Raw genomic sequence first — 19781 nt, 5'->3', positions numbered from 1 at the left:
ACAAGGAACTCCATCTTAATAGTAAGGAGCCGTAAGTTACACCTGTGAAGCGGCTCAAATAGAGTGCACAACAAATAAATCAGGACCAGATTAAGGTCCCACTGTGCACATAGAGAGAAGGGGGAAAAATAAGTTGTAGCCCTTTAAAAATTGCATCACACCTGGTGACTTTGACATGGAGGCCCGATCTGGCAACTGTAAGATTGACGAAAGGGCTGAAAGACAACCCTTATCATGGTCAAACTTAAGTCATGCTGGATAAGAGACAACACAAACAGAACAACAGATAGCTTGGTTTGGAGGGAGTAAATCTGGTGGGTGCTGCACCAAACCACACATTAGCCCCAACAACAGGTGTATATAGTTTTCGATAAGGGATGTCTGGCAGCCAAGATGGTATCAACCACCTCCGGAGGACGGTTGAAGGTGTTCAGCTGCCACAGCTAAATCTCCAAGCATGAAGGTGGCGATTGCGATGGCCGGGTACTGAACCCAGCCCTGATGCTGCAACAGCAGGTCCTCCCGAAAGGGCAGCCTGAACAGAGGACACACGCTTAAGCCCAGGAGTTCTGGATAACATACTCACCATGCCCAATCTGGAGCTACAAGGATGATTTGGGCGCGGTCTGTCTTGATCTTTTGAGAACTTGAGGCAGGAGAGGTATATGCGGAAAGGCATACAAGAGTCCCAAATTCCACTAGAGGAAGACCGAGATACGCTTTGGAAACTCAAACACGTAGAAGATCTGACCGTGCTCGTTCTCATGGTGGCAAACAGATCAAGCCAAGGTCCTTCCTATTTGTGGAAGAGTCCTTGCACCACCCCTGTGTATAAATGCCTCTTGTGATCAGCTAGGAGCCGACGGTGGAGTTTGTCTGCCCTGGCAGTCAAAGAGCCCCCCCGGTGGTTGGCAACCGGAAAAATTCACTGGTGGTTTAGCCATTTCCAGATGTGCAGCACCTCCCGGCACAGGGCCCAAGACACCGCCTGCCGTGTTTGTCACAATTGACATGGCCGTGGTGTTGTCCATGAATACCAGAACTAGCCTCCCCTTGAAGGGTGGCTTTCAGAACCAAGCAGATTGTCTCTCAGTCCCAGAAGATTGATGTAGAGCCGGGGCTCTGCCAGAGAACCCTAATCTCCACCTCTCCAAGATGGACGCCCCAAATCGGAAGTGATCCATAGGTCACCAGTGTACGTTCTGGGTGAGGTAGAGAGAGCAATCGGTCGCTGACTCAATCGTGGTTCAGCAACCACCACTGCAGGTCTTTTGCAGTCTCCTCTGAAATTGGAACGTGGTCGGAGAGGTCCCCTTGATGCTGGGCCCACTGGGACTTCAGAACCTGCATATTCCACGTGGCATGCTCGACCAGGGGGATGCAGGAGGCCATCAGTCCCAGTAGCCTCAGAGTCGACCTCACTGAAATCCAAGACAGAGGCCGAAATAATGGAATCATGCCCTCAATGTCCTGGACTCTTACCCACTGGAAAGGCACAGAATCAAACACTGTCCACAATTTACACATTAGGGTTCACTCTAATGCAGGTAATTTTTCAAACAATTACATTGGGGGTCACTATTTCACAATTAAAAATGTATAAATATTACTATTTTAAAAAGTATTTATGTTCTTAACCTTAAACCTAAATGTTTTTGTTAAAAAAAACACTAATTCTACATGTATTTTCAAACACTGGATTGCAGGAATATTCATTTGAGCAATTTTGAATGAACACAATAAAAATATGTGGATGTTATAATCAATTAACAGTAAATATTAAACAAGTTTGCCCTTTAGTGGTGTCCGGCTTGATACCCTGCATCCACCAGAACGCTCTTTCACTGACAATTTGGGAGGCATCCCATACCCACCCGATACAGGAGATGAAGCAAAAAGGCCTATTCTGACAGACAAAACTCTCCCACTCAAAAACAGAAAAAGCCATTAATCACGCTGAACCCCACTCAATAGAGCTCACTGCTAGTGATGCAACAGAATTGGAATGGTTGGAGTGAGGACCTGGAGGTATCAAGTCTTTGGAACAGTGTTTTAACTAAGTGCAGCACAAGAGTGTGTTAAGCCTATAGCAGCTGAGGGCATCAGACTCTTAATTCATTTTGAGTGTTTTAGGTGAGGTGCATAGACGCAACTCACTTTATCATTATTCAAGTGGGATTGCATGACAAAGACATTACATTTCTTTCTGGGTCTGTAGGGTCGGAAGAACTGGTGGTTCTTTTTTCAGTAGGATGTGGGGGAGGAGTCTGTGACAGCAGATGGGCAGGATTTCATTTTTTTCAGTTCTATGAAGAGATATTTTGAACACGTGTGCATCTGAGTGATAATAAAATAGCAAAAAACACAAAAAAGACTTGTCTCCAGTTAAGCAACGCAATCTGGGAAAGCCTACTGTTTGGAAAACCATCACCGCTCCATCACTCACCCTTCCGAGGCTGGTTATGAATACTGATGGCCTGCGTTTGATAGTGTCCATCATCATTCTGCACACAGACTAGATGAGAGTCTGCTTTCTCGTTAAAGCATGCACCACCTGCAAGCACATGCTCGTTGGACTTGTTCATGGCTTTCATCATCTGAAACACACCAAAAAAAAAACCTTAGCAACCCAAGGACCTTCTTTGATTCGTCACCTTCCTTAATGGAGTCTAAAGGAAGCTACAGAATGAAAAAACACTCTGCAATACACGGTCTTCTAAAAATTATTGTTGCAAGTGATTTGGTTTTGATTGTCCAGTACACACAGTAATACTGAAGAGTTCCCACTCCTCTCAAATAGGTCTCCTAAAATATTTCAAAGCCTTTATATGATGTATTTCTTGAAACCTGAGGTTAATGGAACTTCAGCTTACCAAGTTTTAGATAAAAAATTCAACATGTGCATCTCATGATTATGGGGATGCCCATTAAATGATGCTCCTTAGTCATGAACACAACTGAATGTATAAAGACAGAAGTCTGATCAAGCAATCAGCACGACCCAAATAACCAACTAGACCGCTACAGGAGCACCCAACTGATGCCAACACTAGCTCCTCACACCAATGTACATTTGCTGGGCAGTGGGCATGCATACTGGATGAGACGATATATGTCAAACTCACAACCGACCAAATCACAACCCACATTCACCTGACCCCAGATTCACCTGACGATGGCACATTCTTTGACCTACTGACCTCACAGACTGATCTCTACAAACCTATTTAGATTTTGGTCTGCATTCGAAACCTCAGGCATTTGGGAAGGCATTCCCTGACTCAAGACAGTGCTGCAATGCCACTGTAACGCAGCACTGCTCTGACTACTAGCATCAAGATGCAAGACCAGTAGGAAATGCACATGGAGTCAGCATTTTGGATTCAGACAAGATACAGAGTAAATTCCTATGGGGTGTTTTGCTCCAAATTGAGGTAATAAGTAAAATGTATCAATGCTGATTAAGTGAATTGTGTGTCACATCAGTTGAAGATATATAACTTATTCCTACATGCCCTGTTTCACCTTCTGTTAAATAACAGCACAGTGTGTTGTAAATTGCAACAGTCAGATTAAGGCTAATGACCACATCATTCCTTGGTGAGAATGCTTCTGATTTGCCACCACCTTCTGACACTGGCCCAAATATCCCCCTGCTAGGGCAGTGATGTGCCAGGCAGCTCCCTTTGAAAGAAGGTGTCTAAACAGTATGCTCTATCGCTTCAAATAATGCACCCATCCCGTTTCCAGCATCTCAATCTGAGGCCTATACGTTGGTATCAATGGCACTACCACAAAAGGGTCAAGCCAGACCTACATCTGTCTCCTTTCTGCATCAAAGGCCCAAAAAAGCAATCAGCATAGGCCATGAGTAGCCGAAACCATGACTGTTCCCCAATATGTCCCCCTGAGAAATCAATGTTCCACCATACAGCTCTGTACTGGTGGTAGTCAATGAGGAAAACCTAGAACCACAAGAGAAACATCCTGGGAGGCCACTGTGGCACTATGACGCTAGAAAGACCAATAAAATACTTTTATTGAGGACTTAAGAGCAGAGGTTCTGGCAAAAGGAATACGTTTGGATCAAAGTTCCAGGCCAGGGAGCCTTGTGAGTTGCCCCCTAATTGGCAAGTGGGCAGCTCTGTGAAGAGGGCCACATGGGGAAGCCTGCTGTATATAACTTTATTTTCCTACAACCGACTATGCTGATATGGGAAAGATGGAGCAGGCATGGGCTCTGATGAACTCAGGAGCACCTACAGCACATTTCAGATTGTGGTCCATCAGGGTAGGCTGCATAGAAGTCAGATCACATTACTGGAGTCCCACACACCAGTTTGTTACCTTACACGGCCTACCTTCTTTGCTAGGCAAAGGTGGGGTCAGGGGTCTAGAGTGGGGAAAAGGAATGGGCTCCCACAGGTTCCAAAACCCAGGTGGTGCAGTAGTAGTAGTAGTATAAGGCTTTATTCGATAAAACACATATCTTAAAAGCATCACATTTTATAAAATACATTTGCACATTAAAAAAGGGATTTGATAGTCCATTTACACCAAGCTTAGAGTCGAAAGCAAAAAAAAAAAAAAAATCACGGTTTACAGATTAAAATCACAATTTGACCAAATTCTTTAAAATTTCAAATTAAACATTTTGTTTAAGCCTTTTTGTTCTAATGGATCATGTCCATGATAAAAATTTTGAAAGACCACAAACATACAGTGACCGAGTGTCAGACATCAAAATACGCAGAGCCTCATTATGGTGCGTAGTGCCCAACAGCCGACAAATTGATTTGAGCCAGCATTTCCTTGGCGACGCATATGCCGGACAGGCATACAGGATATGAGCAACAGATTCTGTTCTTGTTTTACAGATGGGGCAAAATGGTGTTGTTTGGGACGGGTCTTTCCAGCGAGCAGTTAAGACGCGTACTGGAAGAGCCCCGACCCTAAATCTAAAGTACAAAGCTCTATCAACAGATTTCCAAACAATGTCAAGGTAGGGTTCCCGAAATGCCACGTCCTTAAACCTTAGGAACTCTTACGTTAATCTGCCAAGGATTGAGTCAGTGCCGGTTCTGGTTGAGACCCATCTCCAGTAAAGGGTCTTAAGAGTTGCCTTCGGGGGGGGGGGGGACCTGCTTACCCAGGCTTCATTAAGGCCCAGTTCACCAAGTAGGAATTTTACATCTTTTAGCCATTTTATTTTATGCCATCCCGCCATCGACATTACTTCTGCCAACCCCTCAGCATACTTTGCCAGTTCCGGCACTTGCCACAGCCGGGCCCATAGCCGCAACGGCCGGACTTTTGCCAGATCATTGAAAGAATGACATCCTAGATCGAGAAGCAAAGGTACCATTGGGGTGCTCTGCGGGAGTGACATAGGGTCCCTTAAAAACTTATTTTCGGACCTTACCAGTTGATCTATATTAGAAATACCCCACAGCTCTGCCCCATAAAGGGCAGATCTGACTCCCCTCGCTTTGTAAATATCGATGACAGGGGCAATGGGTCTAGTTGAAGAAGAGCGCTGTTCCTTAAGCAGCGCCCCCGGTACCCTCTTATCGCTTAACAACATTTTACAAAATGTGGGGTCCACTGCATGGTATTCGAAATGCGTATACCTAGGTAATCAAATACAGTGACCCTTTCCAGGGATACGTGATTTAATACTGTGGTTCGCCCAAGTTTTTTCGGGGGGTTCAACACCAAATACTTGGTCTTATCTGTATTTATTACACGCCCTCGTTGGGTACAAAAGGCCTGAAAATTGTCTAGGAGGCTCTGGAGGCACACAGGGGTCTTAGATATTAAAAGCGTGTCATCAGCGAATAAGAGGGTAGGAATTCGCTCGCCCGCCAGGGATGGCTCATCAGATGGTTCTTGCAGCAAATGCTCAACCACACCATTCACATATAGCGAAAAAAGGGTGGGAGCAAGAACGCATCCCTGGCGGACACCTCTCTCCCCTGGGATTCTGTTTTCTGACCCTCAGTGCCCCACCTCACTTGCGCAAAGTTTCCTTTGTGAAGCCTCACTAGAATTGACAAAATATTAGAAGGAATCACCATATAGGACAACACTCCCCAGAGGCATTCCCGAAGCACAAGGTCTAGGCGGTCTTTAGATCAATAAAAGCGAGATAAAGACTGCCTTTGCCTATAACGACCACTTTCCAATAGATTAACAATAGTCTGCCTGCTCTATTGTCCCGGTGCCAGCCCTGAATCCCGCTTGATCTGAGAGAATCTCATTTTCTTTAGCCCATTGTAGGATTTTCTCAAGTATCACCTTTCCAACAACCTTCTGGGTGGAATCTATTAAGCGGTAATTAGAAGGGTCGTCCCTACGCCCCTTTTTAAAAATAGGGACGACCTCAGCCCCATTCCACGATTCAGGAATGGCGGCACCTTTATCGATGGCGATAAGTAAAGTGTGAATAAGCTTCCCCCATTTGGGCAGATCGAAACTAAGCAGGTCCTCGAGGATGCCATCCGGGCCAGCTACCTTTTGTAGCACAATGCGACTAATTGCGTATTCAACTTCCTTAACTGTGAACGGATATGTTGTGCTATCTCCTGGGGATATATGCAGATTACATGGAGCGGAATTATTTGCAGCTCCTTGCTGGCACATATACAATTTCGAAAAGTGATCGAACCAAGCTTGGCCAGTAATGTTACACGTGATAAGATCGCTATCAGGACTATTCCTGGCTCTTATGGTGTTCCAGAAGTGACCCGCATCCCTCCCATCACTGGCCTCTTTTAGTGTTTGCCAGTACTGGTCCTCCCACTCCTTTTTACCATTTATCACCAGCTTATACGCTTCCCTAGCCTGCTGGATCAAAGGTTGTGACTTCGCCTTAACTGCCTTAATTAGAGCAGACTTCTTATTTCTGCATTTAGATGTATACCACCCCTGCTTGTCCTTGGGCCTTTGAGGCCCTCTCTCAGCCCCACCTCGTATTTGTACCAAGAATAGATTTCCCACCCTTTCAGTGGTATCCTGAAATATAGCCGTCGCCCTTGAGGGGTCACAGTGATCTAAGGCAATCGTGTCCGGCTCACTTTGTGAGGCTACCAGCAATGCCCCTATAGACTGAACTTTCTCTTCATCCAGGGCAACTTTGCGCCACTTAAGGCGCCTTCCGCAGTTCGATGGATAAACTTTTGAAGTGAACTTTATTTTGCTTGGTACAACTGGGCTATTTTCACTTTGCCACAGGTCGTTCAAGCTCAAAGAGAGCAGGTTATGGTCACTATCTATGGTTGGTAATATTACCATATCCTGCACAAACTGCCAAAGCCTTAGATCAAGGAGAATATCATCAATCCTTGACAAATTTTTGACCCCGTTATAAGTATGGGCCCCGGAAGGATCTGAGATAGTTCTGCCATTTGCTGCTCTTAGACCAAACTCCATAGTCAGTGCATTCAGCTGGATGGCCGGTTGCGACCATCTTTTTATTGGCTGAATTGCAAGTGTAGGTATACCCCTCCTAGCATCGTCCTCAATAAGATCTAAGATGTCGTCTGCCGCGAGGGGGTCGAATGTGCAGTTAAAGTCCCTTGCGACCAGGACTTGCATACCATCATGACAATCTCTAAGTTCGCTTTCTAGCATTGTTACTGGAGGGGATAAGGAGCCACCTTTAGTGCCCCTGGCATATATATTAAATATTTCGAGAGTTCTCCCCCTGTGAGGGCCTCTCAGTGAGATCCTTAGGATGTCTGGTGAGTTGTATTGCTTTTGTGTAATGCTACATTCCAGGGAAATGCTCACCCAAATTAGGAGCCCGCCTGAAGGGCGACCCCTACCAGATGTTGGGGGTACCGCGGGTAAAAAATAAGTAGTGTTGTCGACTCTATGGCTGGGTTCCAGACTCCAGGTCTCCTGGAAGATGCAGATCATATATGACTCTACCAGGGTATTCCAATCTGGGAGATCTAACTTCCTGGAAATACCTGCTATGTTCCAGCTAATAATCTTTATCATTGTATCAGCCACTACTTGCTCCTGGGATCAATGTGGTGGTACACTAGGTAGATTAGTTTGCTCTCCTACAGACTCAATTGCCAAACGCAACGGGATGGAAACATGCAATGAAGGGGCATCGCTTAGATCGATAGATTGATCTGCTGGGGTCATACAAGTATCTATGGAGCCAACCTGGGTAACCTGATCACTGATCGGTCCAATCCCAGACTTAGGCTTGTTAGCTGATACCTCCACCTCGGAGCTCCAACAGATGTTCTCGGCAATTGGAAGTTCTGACCCTAGCCCCTCACCCGTTTTGATTTCATCAAGAAGAGCAAGATTGGGAAGGGTAAGGGAGATCCCGTGAGGTTTAGCTGGGGTCCAATGCCTATGGGACCTTTTATTAACATCGAGAACAGGCACGGGATTAGCAAGTGAGTGATCACTTTGTCAATACCCAACATCAATTCCATGACAATCTGGTCCTCTACCAAAGACAGAAGTTGGATGAATATGGGAGTCACCTGTAAACCCTCCCCTAAATTGGTTTCCATTGCTCTGCCTTTGTTGCCAGTATGCAGGCTGCAAATGAAAGTATCCCAAGTCAAATGTGCCAATTCCACTACCATCATGCCCATTCTGTTGATTACAAATGGACCTTACGACTCACACAGCCCTGAAATTAACAAGGATGCAATCACCTGGGATATCCCGAGTTCTGCTGCCGACCCATCTAACTCTTCTAACAAAAAGGACCTGGCCATCAAGTTGCCTTGGAAGAGGTCTATTGTTGTTTAGCCAGTATGTAGTTTTATTTTTGAGTTCGTGGTACGATTCCGATTTACCCGGCGTAAGCTGTGGAACTCCCGTCAGGACAACTACATAGGGCATTGCAAGCGGGAGGCAAATTGATATGAGTAGAACTGGTGTCAGTGATGCCTACCATATTAGGCTTTTGGGGTGGGTTAAGTTGATCTTTTCCCTGCCTTGCTTCGTTACTACGGCTATGTTCACCTTTCTGGCTCTGTATAGGTACACTATCAAGAGCTCCCTTATCCCCTTTAGTCAGTGATTGGTTTATAGGTTTACTGCCGTTATGGGTTATGATGGCTGTCGCTGGGAAATTAGTTCTGCTCTGGGGCCCAGAAACGTCTTTTCGATTTAAAGATACGGGTTCACCCGTTTGTAAGGGGACTATCGATGGAATTCGCTTTTGTTCAGCTACATCATGGCTATTTTTGGAGTGTAATTTAATTAAAGCCTTTATAGAAAAAAAGTTATCAAGGGTCCCTTGTTCGGATCAATCCAAACTTTCTGACAAGACTTTTACCCTCTCGAGTACCGGCAATATGAGGGACTTAATAATATGCTCAATGTGGGCAATAAGGGGAATTTCTTTTACAGAGCTTGAAGGGCACACTAGATTTGGGCAGATAATAGGCAACGGGGCAGTATTAGCGCTAGTTGATTCACTGCTTACTGGAATATTAGGAGGATTCTCAAAAAGAGTCTCCATTCTTTCTCTAGAGCAAGCATCCGATGGTAGACCTCTATCATTGGTTGGGGTGGATACAGTGTCAGATACATTTTTATTAGCATTCTTCTCTTTTGTTATATTGTATTTAGCAACCACTTTCTCTTGTTTATTGCCACCTACATTCCCCTTAGCGTTTTTTACAGTTAGACCTTCCCTGTTAATGCGTTTTGATTTACACCTAGCCTTCTGCCCTCTGGTAGTTACAAGCGGGCGGTCACTGTTTACACTCAGCCGAGAGTCGGAGACCGAGATTGGACTTAGTGGTGTGTAACAGCACCCATTATCTATAGGATCCTCTACCTGAGGAGGAGGATCGGGAATAACCTCGTTTAGGAAAGTAGGGGGGGTCATTGATAACCTTGTTGATAAAGGCAAGAACTCAGGGGATGCATTGCCCATCATAGGAGCAATATCCTGAATTGTTGGAATATGATGGACCCCTGGGAGAGCAACAAAAGATGGAGCCAATATCGAGTCCTGGGAGTTAATGGTGAACATCAATATATTGATGGGGGGAAGGGAACCAGCAGGGAGCGAAAGGCGGCGTTCTGTACTTTCTATGGCATTAGCCACCACCCCAATGGTTTTCTGCAGCATACGGTCAATTGCTGTCAGACTGGGTAGCGGAGGATTTAAAACTACTTTTTGTTTTGGGGCAGGAATAGATATCACAGGGTTATTCTTCCCCATTTTACCACTATGGATACAGGAGTAAATGTTGTGAACAAACGTACTGACCTGTCAACAGACACCAACAGATACAACACTAAATATTGCACAGTAAGAGGTACTAAAAGGTAATACTCATTATCCTATACACGACGATTACTATGTGTCTTGAAGACTTTTTTGCGCTGATTGCTATTAGAAAAGCCTATTAAGTATAAGAGCTACAAAAGCACAAATTCACAAACCCAAGAGGGGTGGCCCGGCCCAGCCTCTCCCGGCCACTAACTGTCACAAACGGTCCCGCCCTTGCCCAGGCTTCTCCCGGGGTGCCCCGACAAAAGTCCCGGTAAGTGCAGCAAGGAGCAGGGGGGGGGCGGAGCCAAGCCCGGCCACGGGAAGAACAACAGGTGATTCCAGCTTCCACAGCCACCCGTGATAATTACACAGCAGTATCATCAAAGAAACAACTCTGAAGGGGTGGGCTCCATCTTGCAGAACCACAACATCCACTTGTTGATGTATCCTGTGCCCCTGCTGTGTGGACCTATCAGTTACAGTGAGGTAGGAAAGACCAATTTAGGAGCCTTCGGTCTTAGCTCTTCTGAGGCAACCTTTCTAAGGAAAGAACCTGGCGCCGGCTGCAGCCATTCAAAGCTGATGTCTTCCCAGCCTACTGCCATGTGAATGAGGAGGCCCAAGGACGGCTGGGTTTAATCGTCAGCCAGCAGTGAGGCACGACCACTGCTCCACCCTTTCCAGTTGCCTGTTCTGCCTCTCACAACCAGCTTGTATGTGCATTGCTGCCTGCTATATTTGAATCCAGCTAGCATGCAGGTGCTATGACTGCCAACGTATGACCACCTATTCTTTAATCACATTGTGCTTGGAGATTCTGTGGGTTGCAAGACTCAGGGTGTGAAAAACCTCCCACCTTACCCTGAGGGGTCAGGTGGGAGGGCCCTGCACTTAAGGACTTTCATTGTAGTGTTCTATCTGTCATGAAGAATGTTGGGAGCGATTGGGTATTCTACAGGTGACGGCTGTTCTAAATAGTCGTCTCTTTATGGTGGTTGTTAAGCTGTCTTCATTGTGGATTAAATCTACATTTTCCGACCTCACCGTGTGCCGCCTCATTCCGACATGTATCATAGCTAGACCCTTTGGTTCGTGGGAGCACCCATTCCAGGAAGGAGTTATGGCTGTAACTCTTTCTTCCTGGTCTTTGCAAACTGCATCTACTACCAGAGAATAACAACCACCAGGAAAAACCAGCCCTCCCATGCTCAACCTTCACCCAGCACTCTACCCCTTCCTAACCCCCAGTAATTCCCAAGCAGACCAATGGACCAATACATATTTCCCCTTCAGCACCTCTCCTCTGTCACCCTGGTTCCCACCTTGCTGGTTCTTCAAATTTATATTTCGTATTCTTTATTGTCATTTCATTTATTAACTAAACCACGACATAAAACAAAATCAAAAAACCCAGAAAGGTTTATCTCAAACTGTAACTTAACCACTGTAATTATTTTTCCTGAATCTCTTCGGGGCTGCTTAGTGCACTATAGGAGTGCATTACTTATTTGACGTCACGCATTATACATCAAAACAAACATAACACCATGACATAATGCGTGTATTTGTAAAGCACACTTCTCACCCATGGGTCTCAAGGTGCTGAATAACAGATGTTTATTTACAAGCCATATGTGATGTGTTCTGTGCACAACTTTCTGCAGGACGAGGCTTGAACGATGAGAAAGCAGGGTCAGTTCAGAAAACCATAAATGTTGAGCTTTCATTGAGGCAACCGGCAGACTTTCTAGAAACGCTTGTTGTTCACTTGCAAATGTGAAATAATTAAGAATGGCTGACACGCCTTGGAATACTTTGGGTCACTCAAAGGGTAGGCTCTGTTTTTGGGTTTGACACATTTGTGCAGACACCTCAAGGAGAAATCTGGGGCCGATCAGATTAGTCTGCAGAGAGAGATAGATCTAAGTAGTTAGAAAGTCAGGTATTTGCCCCCTCGCCCCAGCAAACATCCCCCACCCTCCAAGTACAGTAACTTAGAGTAGTCTCTTAAAATTGTGTCGAGAAGGGAAATTTGACTGTTCTTTCTATCTCCCTCTTTTCTCCTCCACCTCATAATAATTCCAAATAGTGCTTATTGTGTTCGAAGTCGCAGTCTCTTCTCTCAAATGTCACCTCTTTCCTCAGATGCCCAATGGCCTGCCCTAGAAACAATCACCTAGTGACAAAGCCACTGACATCATGAATAGGCTTTTATTATTAGTCAGTAAACAGATCAAAAAGAAATGTAAAGCCTGGGAAATAAAGTATGCTTTCTTCTGTAATTCTATTCCCACGCAGTGACCTACTCTGAAAAATAAGGAACTTTAGTGAAGGAGACAGTTACTTGAGTTTGCAGCTAAACCGATTTATTGGCAGACATAAACAATGAAAACTAAATCATGTTCTCTGCCTTGCTTCAAAGAAGCTGATATCTGCCAGTACATGCGGGAGGAAAGTGACAGGAATTGGAATTAAGGAGTGGAGAAGGGGATCGTTTTTCCTGAAATGGACTCCATGTTGTAGACTATATTACATCTTCGATTTTGCTCTGGGGGAAAACGACAACTGTAAATGTGTGGCGTCTTTATTGCCCACTGGTGTGCGGCCCTGTCTATTCTGAGCCCAACCACCCTCAGGTGACCTCTTCATTTCTGACGTTCACAACATGGCGCCCCTGTTTCTCTTGTGTGGAATCCATTTGCTGTGAGTTCGCGACGTGGATTTATGGCGCCTTACCTAACGAACTCAACTAGAACGGAGAACATTTTTGTACTCAAGGGAACGCTGAAATGACGTGACGTCAGCGCTATTCCTTGTGTACACATACTCTCCCTTTGATTTGTCACGTGCTCAGCTGGTAACACATTCTGAAGCAGTCCCTGGCCATAATGAGTCTGAACAAAACACAATTAGCTTTTCAAATTACCGATCTATTCCAGGGTAATTTTCTTAGAACACACCATAAAGCCAACATGTGCCCCGAATATAAATTTCAAACTTGTGCCTTCATTAATGCGTCTGCTGACACATGCACGTGCTCCTGCGACTCTCATCGCCCCGAACTTAGTTTGATTGACATGCAGCCTGAAATACTATCCAGTGCAGAAAAGACATATGTCTGCTAACAGCAACCACAAGACCTGAACAATTAATTTCTGCAACATACTGACATTGTACTTCGGAAGGTAGGCATACTGCACCTCATTGTATCTGTTGCTGGGAATTTTGATGCAAGTTTTTCGGACTTCCATGTCAACCACCAAACCTTGCACCACTGTCAGCGTATACTGGTAATTTCTGAAGTCCTTGTTGTTGGCAGGATAAAGAAAGGGTAAAAATAGTCTGCGTTAGTATGAAAGGGTTGGTTATTCATCCATACACGAGACAACCTGAAAAACTGTACAATCAAAAGCAAACCCCGCAAAACTGTACAATCAGAAGCACAGTGATACCAGGTCATCCATGGCATTCTCAAGGCCAAAGGGGGCATTAGCCTAATGGAAACCGAGTCCAGAAAAAATGAGTTGGAAATGTAAACATGAAAGAGAATCTGTACTAAGGTGGCTGGCTTGTATTTTGACTCTTCCATTTATGCTTTTTCACAGCAGGAATGAAAAGGATGGGTTAAACCACTGGGCACAATGCAATTCTTATCAGCAAACAACACGCCCAAACCTGGAATTCAACAACCACCTGTTGGCCAAACTCTACCTCTATGTTTGCTGCTCTTATGGTGTGTTGTGAAAAAATCTCCAATTAGGTTACAGTGTTTAACTTTGGATACTGAGGACTGAATAACTGTATTCCGGCAAAGAGCTTTGTATATGAACATGGTTCTCTTCACACTCACACTACACCTGATCTCCTCACACTGGATGTTCTCAACTCTTGCCAGAGTGAGTGAATGCATCTTCCTGCCCTCTAGTTGTTCGCGTAATCCTAGTCAAGCTTGCAGATGATTCGGAAGCAAGCAAGCAGACCTTTCTGAATACACGCAGGGCGCGATTCAATACGCAAACATTCATAGGCACGACTTTGCAAAGTTACATGGACCTGTTCACATTGTGTCTGAACTGTCAAGTCTGCAATTTCTACAACTGGAAACCAGAGCAGGCAGCAGATGGGAACGATGACCAACTTTTTATAGGGTTTTGCTTAAGTGGAGGGATAAGGAGAAAAAGAGGAAGGTAAGTCATTAGATACGAAGGAAGAAAACAAAGTAAAAATAAAGTTATCCAGGGTCAAGTAAAGCATAAGTGCAAAGTTTTGTAGGTTTATGCGTAATCAGTTAAGCCACTACATGCTTGTTTTGGATTTTTGGAACCTGTAGTCTTATATAACGTAATTTAAAACTAGGAGTACAAGTGTTACAAACTAAGAAGAACTTGGGACTAAATAACTAGTGACATATAGACTTGGGAAACTTTGCCTTTAGGGTAACAGGCCAGGATCTGTAAGCATAGCATAAGATTATAATAGGTGTTTGCAAGAAGACAGTGTATGCTGTTTGGCAGGGGACAAATAAAAATGGCAATATATAGGTGATTGGTATGTATATATTTTATGGAATCCCGTAGAAGGGTAAAGGCAGTGTTTGTAGTGATAGTAGAAATGCTGTGTGTTTAGTGCATGCCTCCACTTGCCTAGTGGAATGAATGTTTAATAATTTCTTTTTAATTTGGTTTGAGCATTTGTTTTATTTTTTGGAAAAAGTTTTGTGCATGTGTAAATTTGCAGTTTTTTTGAGTTATCGTATTAGGCAAGTGGTGGTTACAGACCCATAGTGGTATTACACATATCACTGCTATATTTCTTAAGTGAAGTTATTATTGTATGTTTTTTATTGTAACGTTTTAATTTGCATACATGCCTGTCACGTTTAAAAAAAAGTGACTTGCCCGGGATTTGTATGGAACTTTTAAGGCCTCCTCTAATGATGTAATAGTAACATTTAAAGATATGGTAAATTGATTGCTTACTGTGATATGATATGGGCATTTAGTTGTGGTGCATGGAAATAATTATTGGCTTGATTTATTGTACATTTTGCCTACAACTATAAAATAAGTAACGTCAGAAATTCTTTACATAGGTTTCATTATTTTTTAACCCCTTCGATGCTGATGACGAGCTCAGTTCGTCATCAGCCACGGGTGACGTGTGCGGATGACGAGCTGGGCTCGTCATGTATCGCGGTTAATCGAAAACAGCCGCACAGCGCAAAAATCACAGCAGCATCGATGCGGTTAAGAGATTAAAGGATTGTTTTGTGCTATGGATGCTGGTTTGCATTCAAGGGAAGTCATAAGGAAAGCGGATGTGTACATTTTGAATACGACTGTTTATGGCAGCGCAGTGGCTATGTTGAACTCTCCATTCCTTGTGTCCTGAAAGAGTGAGCTTTGGAGATTCAAATAATGTGCAGAATATTTTAGCTAGTGATTTATGCCCTAGAACCGTTTTGGTGTTTTAATTTTTAAGGAAAGTCACTAGGAAGGTGTGCCTTGGACACACGCAGGAGTCCGATGACGCATTTGCGTCTGAAGCTGCAGAGGGAAAGCTAGGACTGCCGTGTTGGCTTGCTATTAGTTTCTACACTGAAACGGATCCGTGGCAGATAGCGAATCCGTTGTGTTGAATCACTGGGTTCGACCATGCCCGAGACATAAGTTAAGGGGATGTGTGTAACTCATGAATGGAATGAGATGTAGGAGAAGTGTAGAGTTTTACCCCCTTTTTCTGTGCGACTTCCTATATTGCTTTTGCCCAGTTGTTGTAGTGATTCTACAGTGATTTCCTGGTCGAGAGTTGACCATTTTCTTTTTGACATCGCCGACTTAAATATAGAGACGTAATGTATAATGTAGTTGCTGTTTCTCTGGAGTGCATTTGTAAAACTATTAGTACTACGATGGGATTCCAATATAAACTGTACTTAATACCCTTTGAGCCCTATGCTCAAGAGGAACTTCCTGATAGTAGTGCTGTATGCCCTGTGCATGAAATGTGTTTGTGAGCACACCGCTGTTGTACTATGGAAGATATGGCATATAGTGTGAAGTTGTTGGCATTTCTCTGAGCTTTATTTTATAATTATGCTACTGATACATAGTTGATGATATTTCTCTTTAAAGGGTTTAACACATGAATTACGGGGTTTAGTATTTGGCACATAGATGAATTGGAGGGAGTTGTGGTTCGTAAACATAAAACATTTAGTTTATAATTATATTTTGGGGCATGGTTGGGGTTTGTAGGAACAGACTAATTAGCTAAATAATGTATTTTTAACAATCTGACATTGTCTAAACTAGTTGTCTTCCAAGGAACTGTGTTTTAGGGTGTGTGAAGATGAAAGAGGAAGGAATAATAAGATGAGAGTAGATGTAGGGAAGTAGTTGGTTGAAAGTATAACCTAAATATAGGGGTTAATGTAATACAGTCTATAATGCATGAAAAAATAGGTGGAAACATGTTGAAAAAACGAAGGTAAATATTCCTCTCCAACAGCACACCAGATATTTAATATCGAACTTCTAATTTCATTTAAGTCATGCCACATATGTTCACTCACGTCGTGCCACTTCTAGGACTTGACTTTGATCCAACATGATCTTTCATCGTAATCCCCATAATCAGAAAGACAGACAAGGGGGTTGATCTCTGATTGTAGCTGTGGCGACGATGTGGAATTCTCTATCATTAGCCATTCATGCTCAAGTGAACCTTCTCACTTTAAGGAAAAAACTTAGCACATTTTTGTTTTCTATAATGGCTAAATGAAGGTTCAAGAGGCAGCTTCATCGCGCGCTTTCAAAGTTCTAGTTGTCTCTTAATACAATTCTTTATCAGTTCTGTTGTTGAGTAGGCCATGGGAGTGGGACAACTGTCTATTTTAGATTTTCCTTTTAGTGTCAGGACACCTCCTTGAAAGTAGATGTTATAAGTGGCTTCTTTCACTCATTCAATAACTTGGTTACTGCTACTTTTATTAAGTATGTTCCCTTGATAGTAGTACTACTTACTGCTATAATGTGATGGTATCTACTCTTAAAATACTATTTTCCTCTTACTTAGGCACTCTCCTATTTGAAGGAACAGTTCTCAACACTACACTCTCCTTTTTGAAGCAGCAGTTCTGCAGCTAAGCAAGCCAAACACTGCAGGCACATATTAAGCCCACTTTTATTAAGCCATTTCCGCTTTGTTCTGTCTTTTTAGACACCTCTATAATCCAGCACATTAGGAAGCACTTTTAGTATTCTTTATGAGTGAAAGTTTACCCTAGAAGGAGATATAGCTATTGAACTAGAATTGTCTGTATTTAGGTTATGATCTTTTGACAGTATGCTAGGTGTTGCTTAGGCATTAAATACATGTCCTGATGATGATCCCCATAATGTTTTAGTGGGATCGAAATGCCGTCGACATTATTGCACACCTTATACGTTTATGAATCTTATGTCATTTGATATGTAAAGGTGTATGTTTTCTCTGTTCCACCATTGAAACTGTGATAACAGTAACGTAAGCTTTTGCCTAAAAAACCCCTTGTGTTTCACGTCTACCTACTGTACGTCTCTTGAATGCTAAGGCCTGTGCCCCACCTTGTAAATTGCTGATGAAATTGTTGATATTTCCAAGAAGTAAATATTAGACCTCTGTCTGGCTGAACATGTCACACCAATATAGAAACAACTGTGTCTATATTTATTAAAGTGTATTCTTTTTCTTGTAAGGGACCACTGTTGTTTACAAAGTATGTTGAAATCTTGGCAAAACGGCCAAAAATTCCTGTACATGGATTTTCTTCCCAATCGCTGGTTAAGGAGAGAATTGTTAAAGATAAGGATTGGGATTAATCCCTACTGTGAGAATTATATGATTAAGAGGTCTATTATTGACCCAGAAGGGAAGTGCACCTGCAGTATAGGGACAAAATGCAATATTTTGCACGTTATTGGACTGTCTAAATGTTCTTGATGCACGAAAACTGTGGTTACGTCTAATTTTCCTAAAATACGAGGTTAGGAATCGGGAATAGGCTGTAGATCTGTTATTAGATTTGCACACAATAGATGTAGCATGTGCAAAAGTTGTGTGTAAAAATGAGAAATTACTTTACATTACTTTAGTGGGTGAGCAAGTGTTATGCATATGGAGTAGTACCCGAGTGTAGTATTTCTTATGAATAGGTGTAGTTGTATGTGCAAATTGCAAATATAAATTAGTAGCACACAGGGGTGCATTTAAAGTTGTAAAGGAAGAAAAAGGGCTTGGGTCATGGGGTCAAATTTATTGTTGGAATGCAAACAAATGGATGCAAGGAACGCAGTAGGAAAACATATGTATGCAGATAGCTATAAGGCAAGATGGAGGTGTCAGGGCAGAAGGGAATGGAGCAGAGTTGAGAGTTATAGCATTGGGATCTGTATCTGTTTTTTCATGGGCCAATAAATGGTACACTGTTCAAATTGTTGTGGTTGTTAAAGCCTAGTTGTGTGTGGGGGTGAAGACACAAAAGAGTCTGTTCGGAAAAGAGCAAGGTGTGATGAGGCAAATTTGCAAGTAAGAGATATAAATACAGTTTATATGCAGTTATATGTGATGAATGTGTATTTTGAAACGTGAAGTGCAGGTTTATAATAGTGTGTATGTCTGAAAGAAAGAAAAGCAAATAGAGGTGTGAGTGAACATAGAACCTGTTGTTTTGGGAGTGTTGGAGGATAGGGCAGGTCTACAGTGTTGCTTAAAACTATGAAGTGTAATATTTATTACTTTTAATTTAAGTAAACAATTGCAATGGTGAAAAAGTGCCCTTTTAGAGGAGCCTTGTAAAGTGTTTGACAGTGAAGGAGCAGTGTGCTAAGAGTAACTGCCATCTGTGCTGATTCCGTGCTGTATGTGAGTCTAAACCCGGACTGTAAACAGTCCAGGAAACCAAAAGACTATGTATTCTGTACGTTTTTTGTTCAAATATAGCCTTGTAATAATTTGCTCATCAGAGGAAGAAGGGATATAGGGCGATAGTTAGATCAGATGCCGGGAGATTCACCTTCTTACGGATAGGGATTACCTGAGCCGCCTTCCACTCCAGTGGAAGTTGGCCTTCCCTCAAAGACAGATTTATTATTGGGCAGATGGATGGGGAGCTGAGTGGATAGCAGCGAGAAAATCTTGGCTGGAACAATATCAAGAGGCGACACTGATTTGGCCGATTTCAGCATTCCTTCCACAGTGTCCACCTGAAGAAGAGTGACATTTTCTAAAAGATGGGCATTATCCTTACTCAGTGGCGGGAGGATGGTTAGTTCTTTCGAGATATCACTGGCGCTAGGAAATTTATCATGAATCAAATTCTCTTTTTCTGCAAAGTGGTTAGCGATAGCGTCACATAATGCTTGAAGAGGGAGAGTAACGTCCGCGCCATGGAGGGGTTAGTAAAAGATTTAAGAACTTTGTAGAGTACTTTGAATGAGTTCCCTGCTCAACTAAGTTGAGATGCAATGTGGCC

At 43.2% G+C, this 19781-nt stretch overlaps 1 protein-coding gene across 1 annotated transcript in view; it reads right to left on the bottom strand.

The window, feature by feature from the left end:
• Window positions 1-19781, bottom strand: part of ZFYVE9 (zinc finger FYVE-type containing 9) — a 656288-nt gene that overhangs the window by 83258 nt on the left and 553249 nt on the right. Inside the window, exons 13-14 of the mRNA XM_086952440.1 lie at window positions 13468-13572; window positions 2447-2597 (exon numbers count right to left, since the gene is read on the bottom strand). Coding sequence (XP_086808566.1) covers window positions 2447-2597; window positions 13468-13572 — 256 coding nt within the window. The remainder of the gene's footprint in view (window positions 1-2446; window positions 2598-13467; window positions 13573-19781) is intronic.

This window comes from Lissotriton vulgaris, chromosome 1_1 (genome assembly GCF_964263255.1).
Source record: "Lissotriton vulgaris chromosome 1_1, aLisVul1.2, whole genome shotgun sequence".
In the NCBI taxonomy this organism is placed as follows: Eukaryota; Metazoa; Chordata; class Amphibia; order Caudata; family Salamandridae; genus Lissotriton; species Lissotriton vulgaris.
Note: the sequence above shows the minus strand (reverse complement) of the source record. Positions and strands in the feature narration are given on the sequence as shown.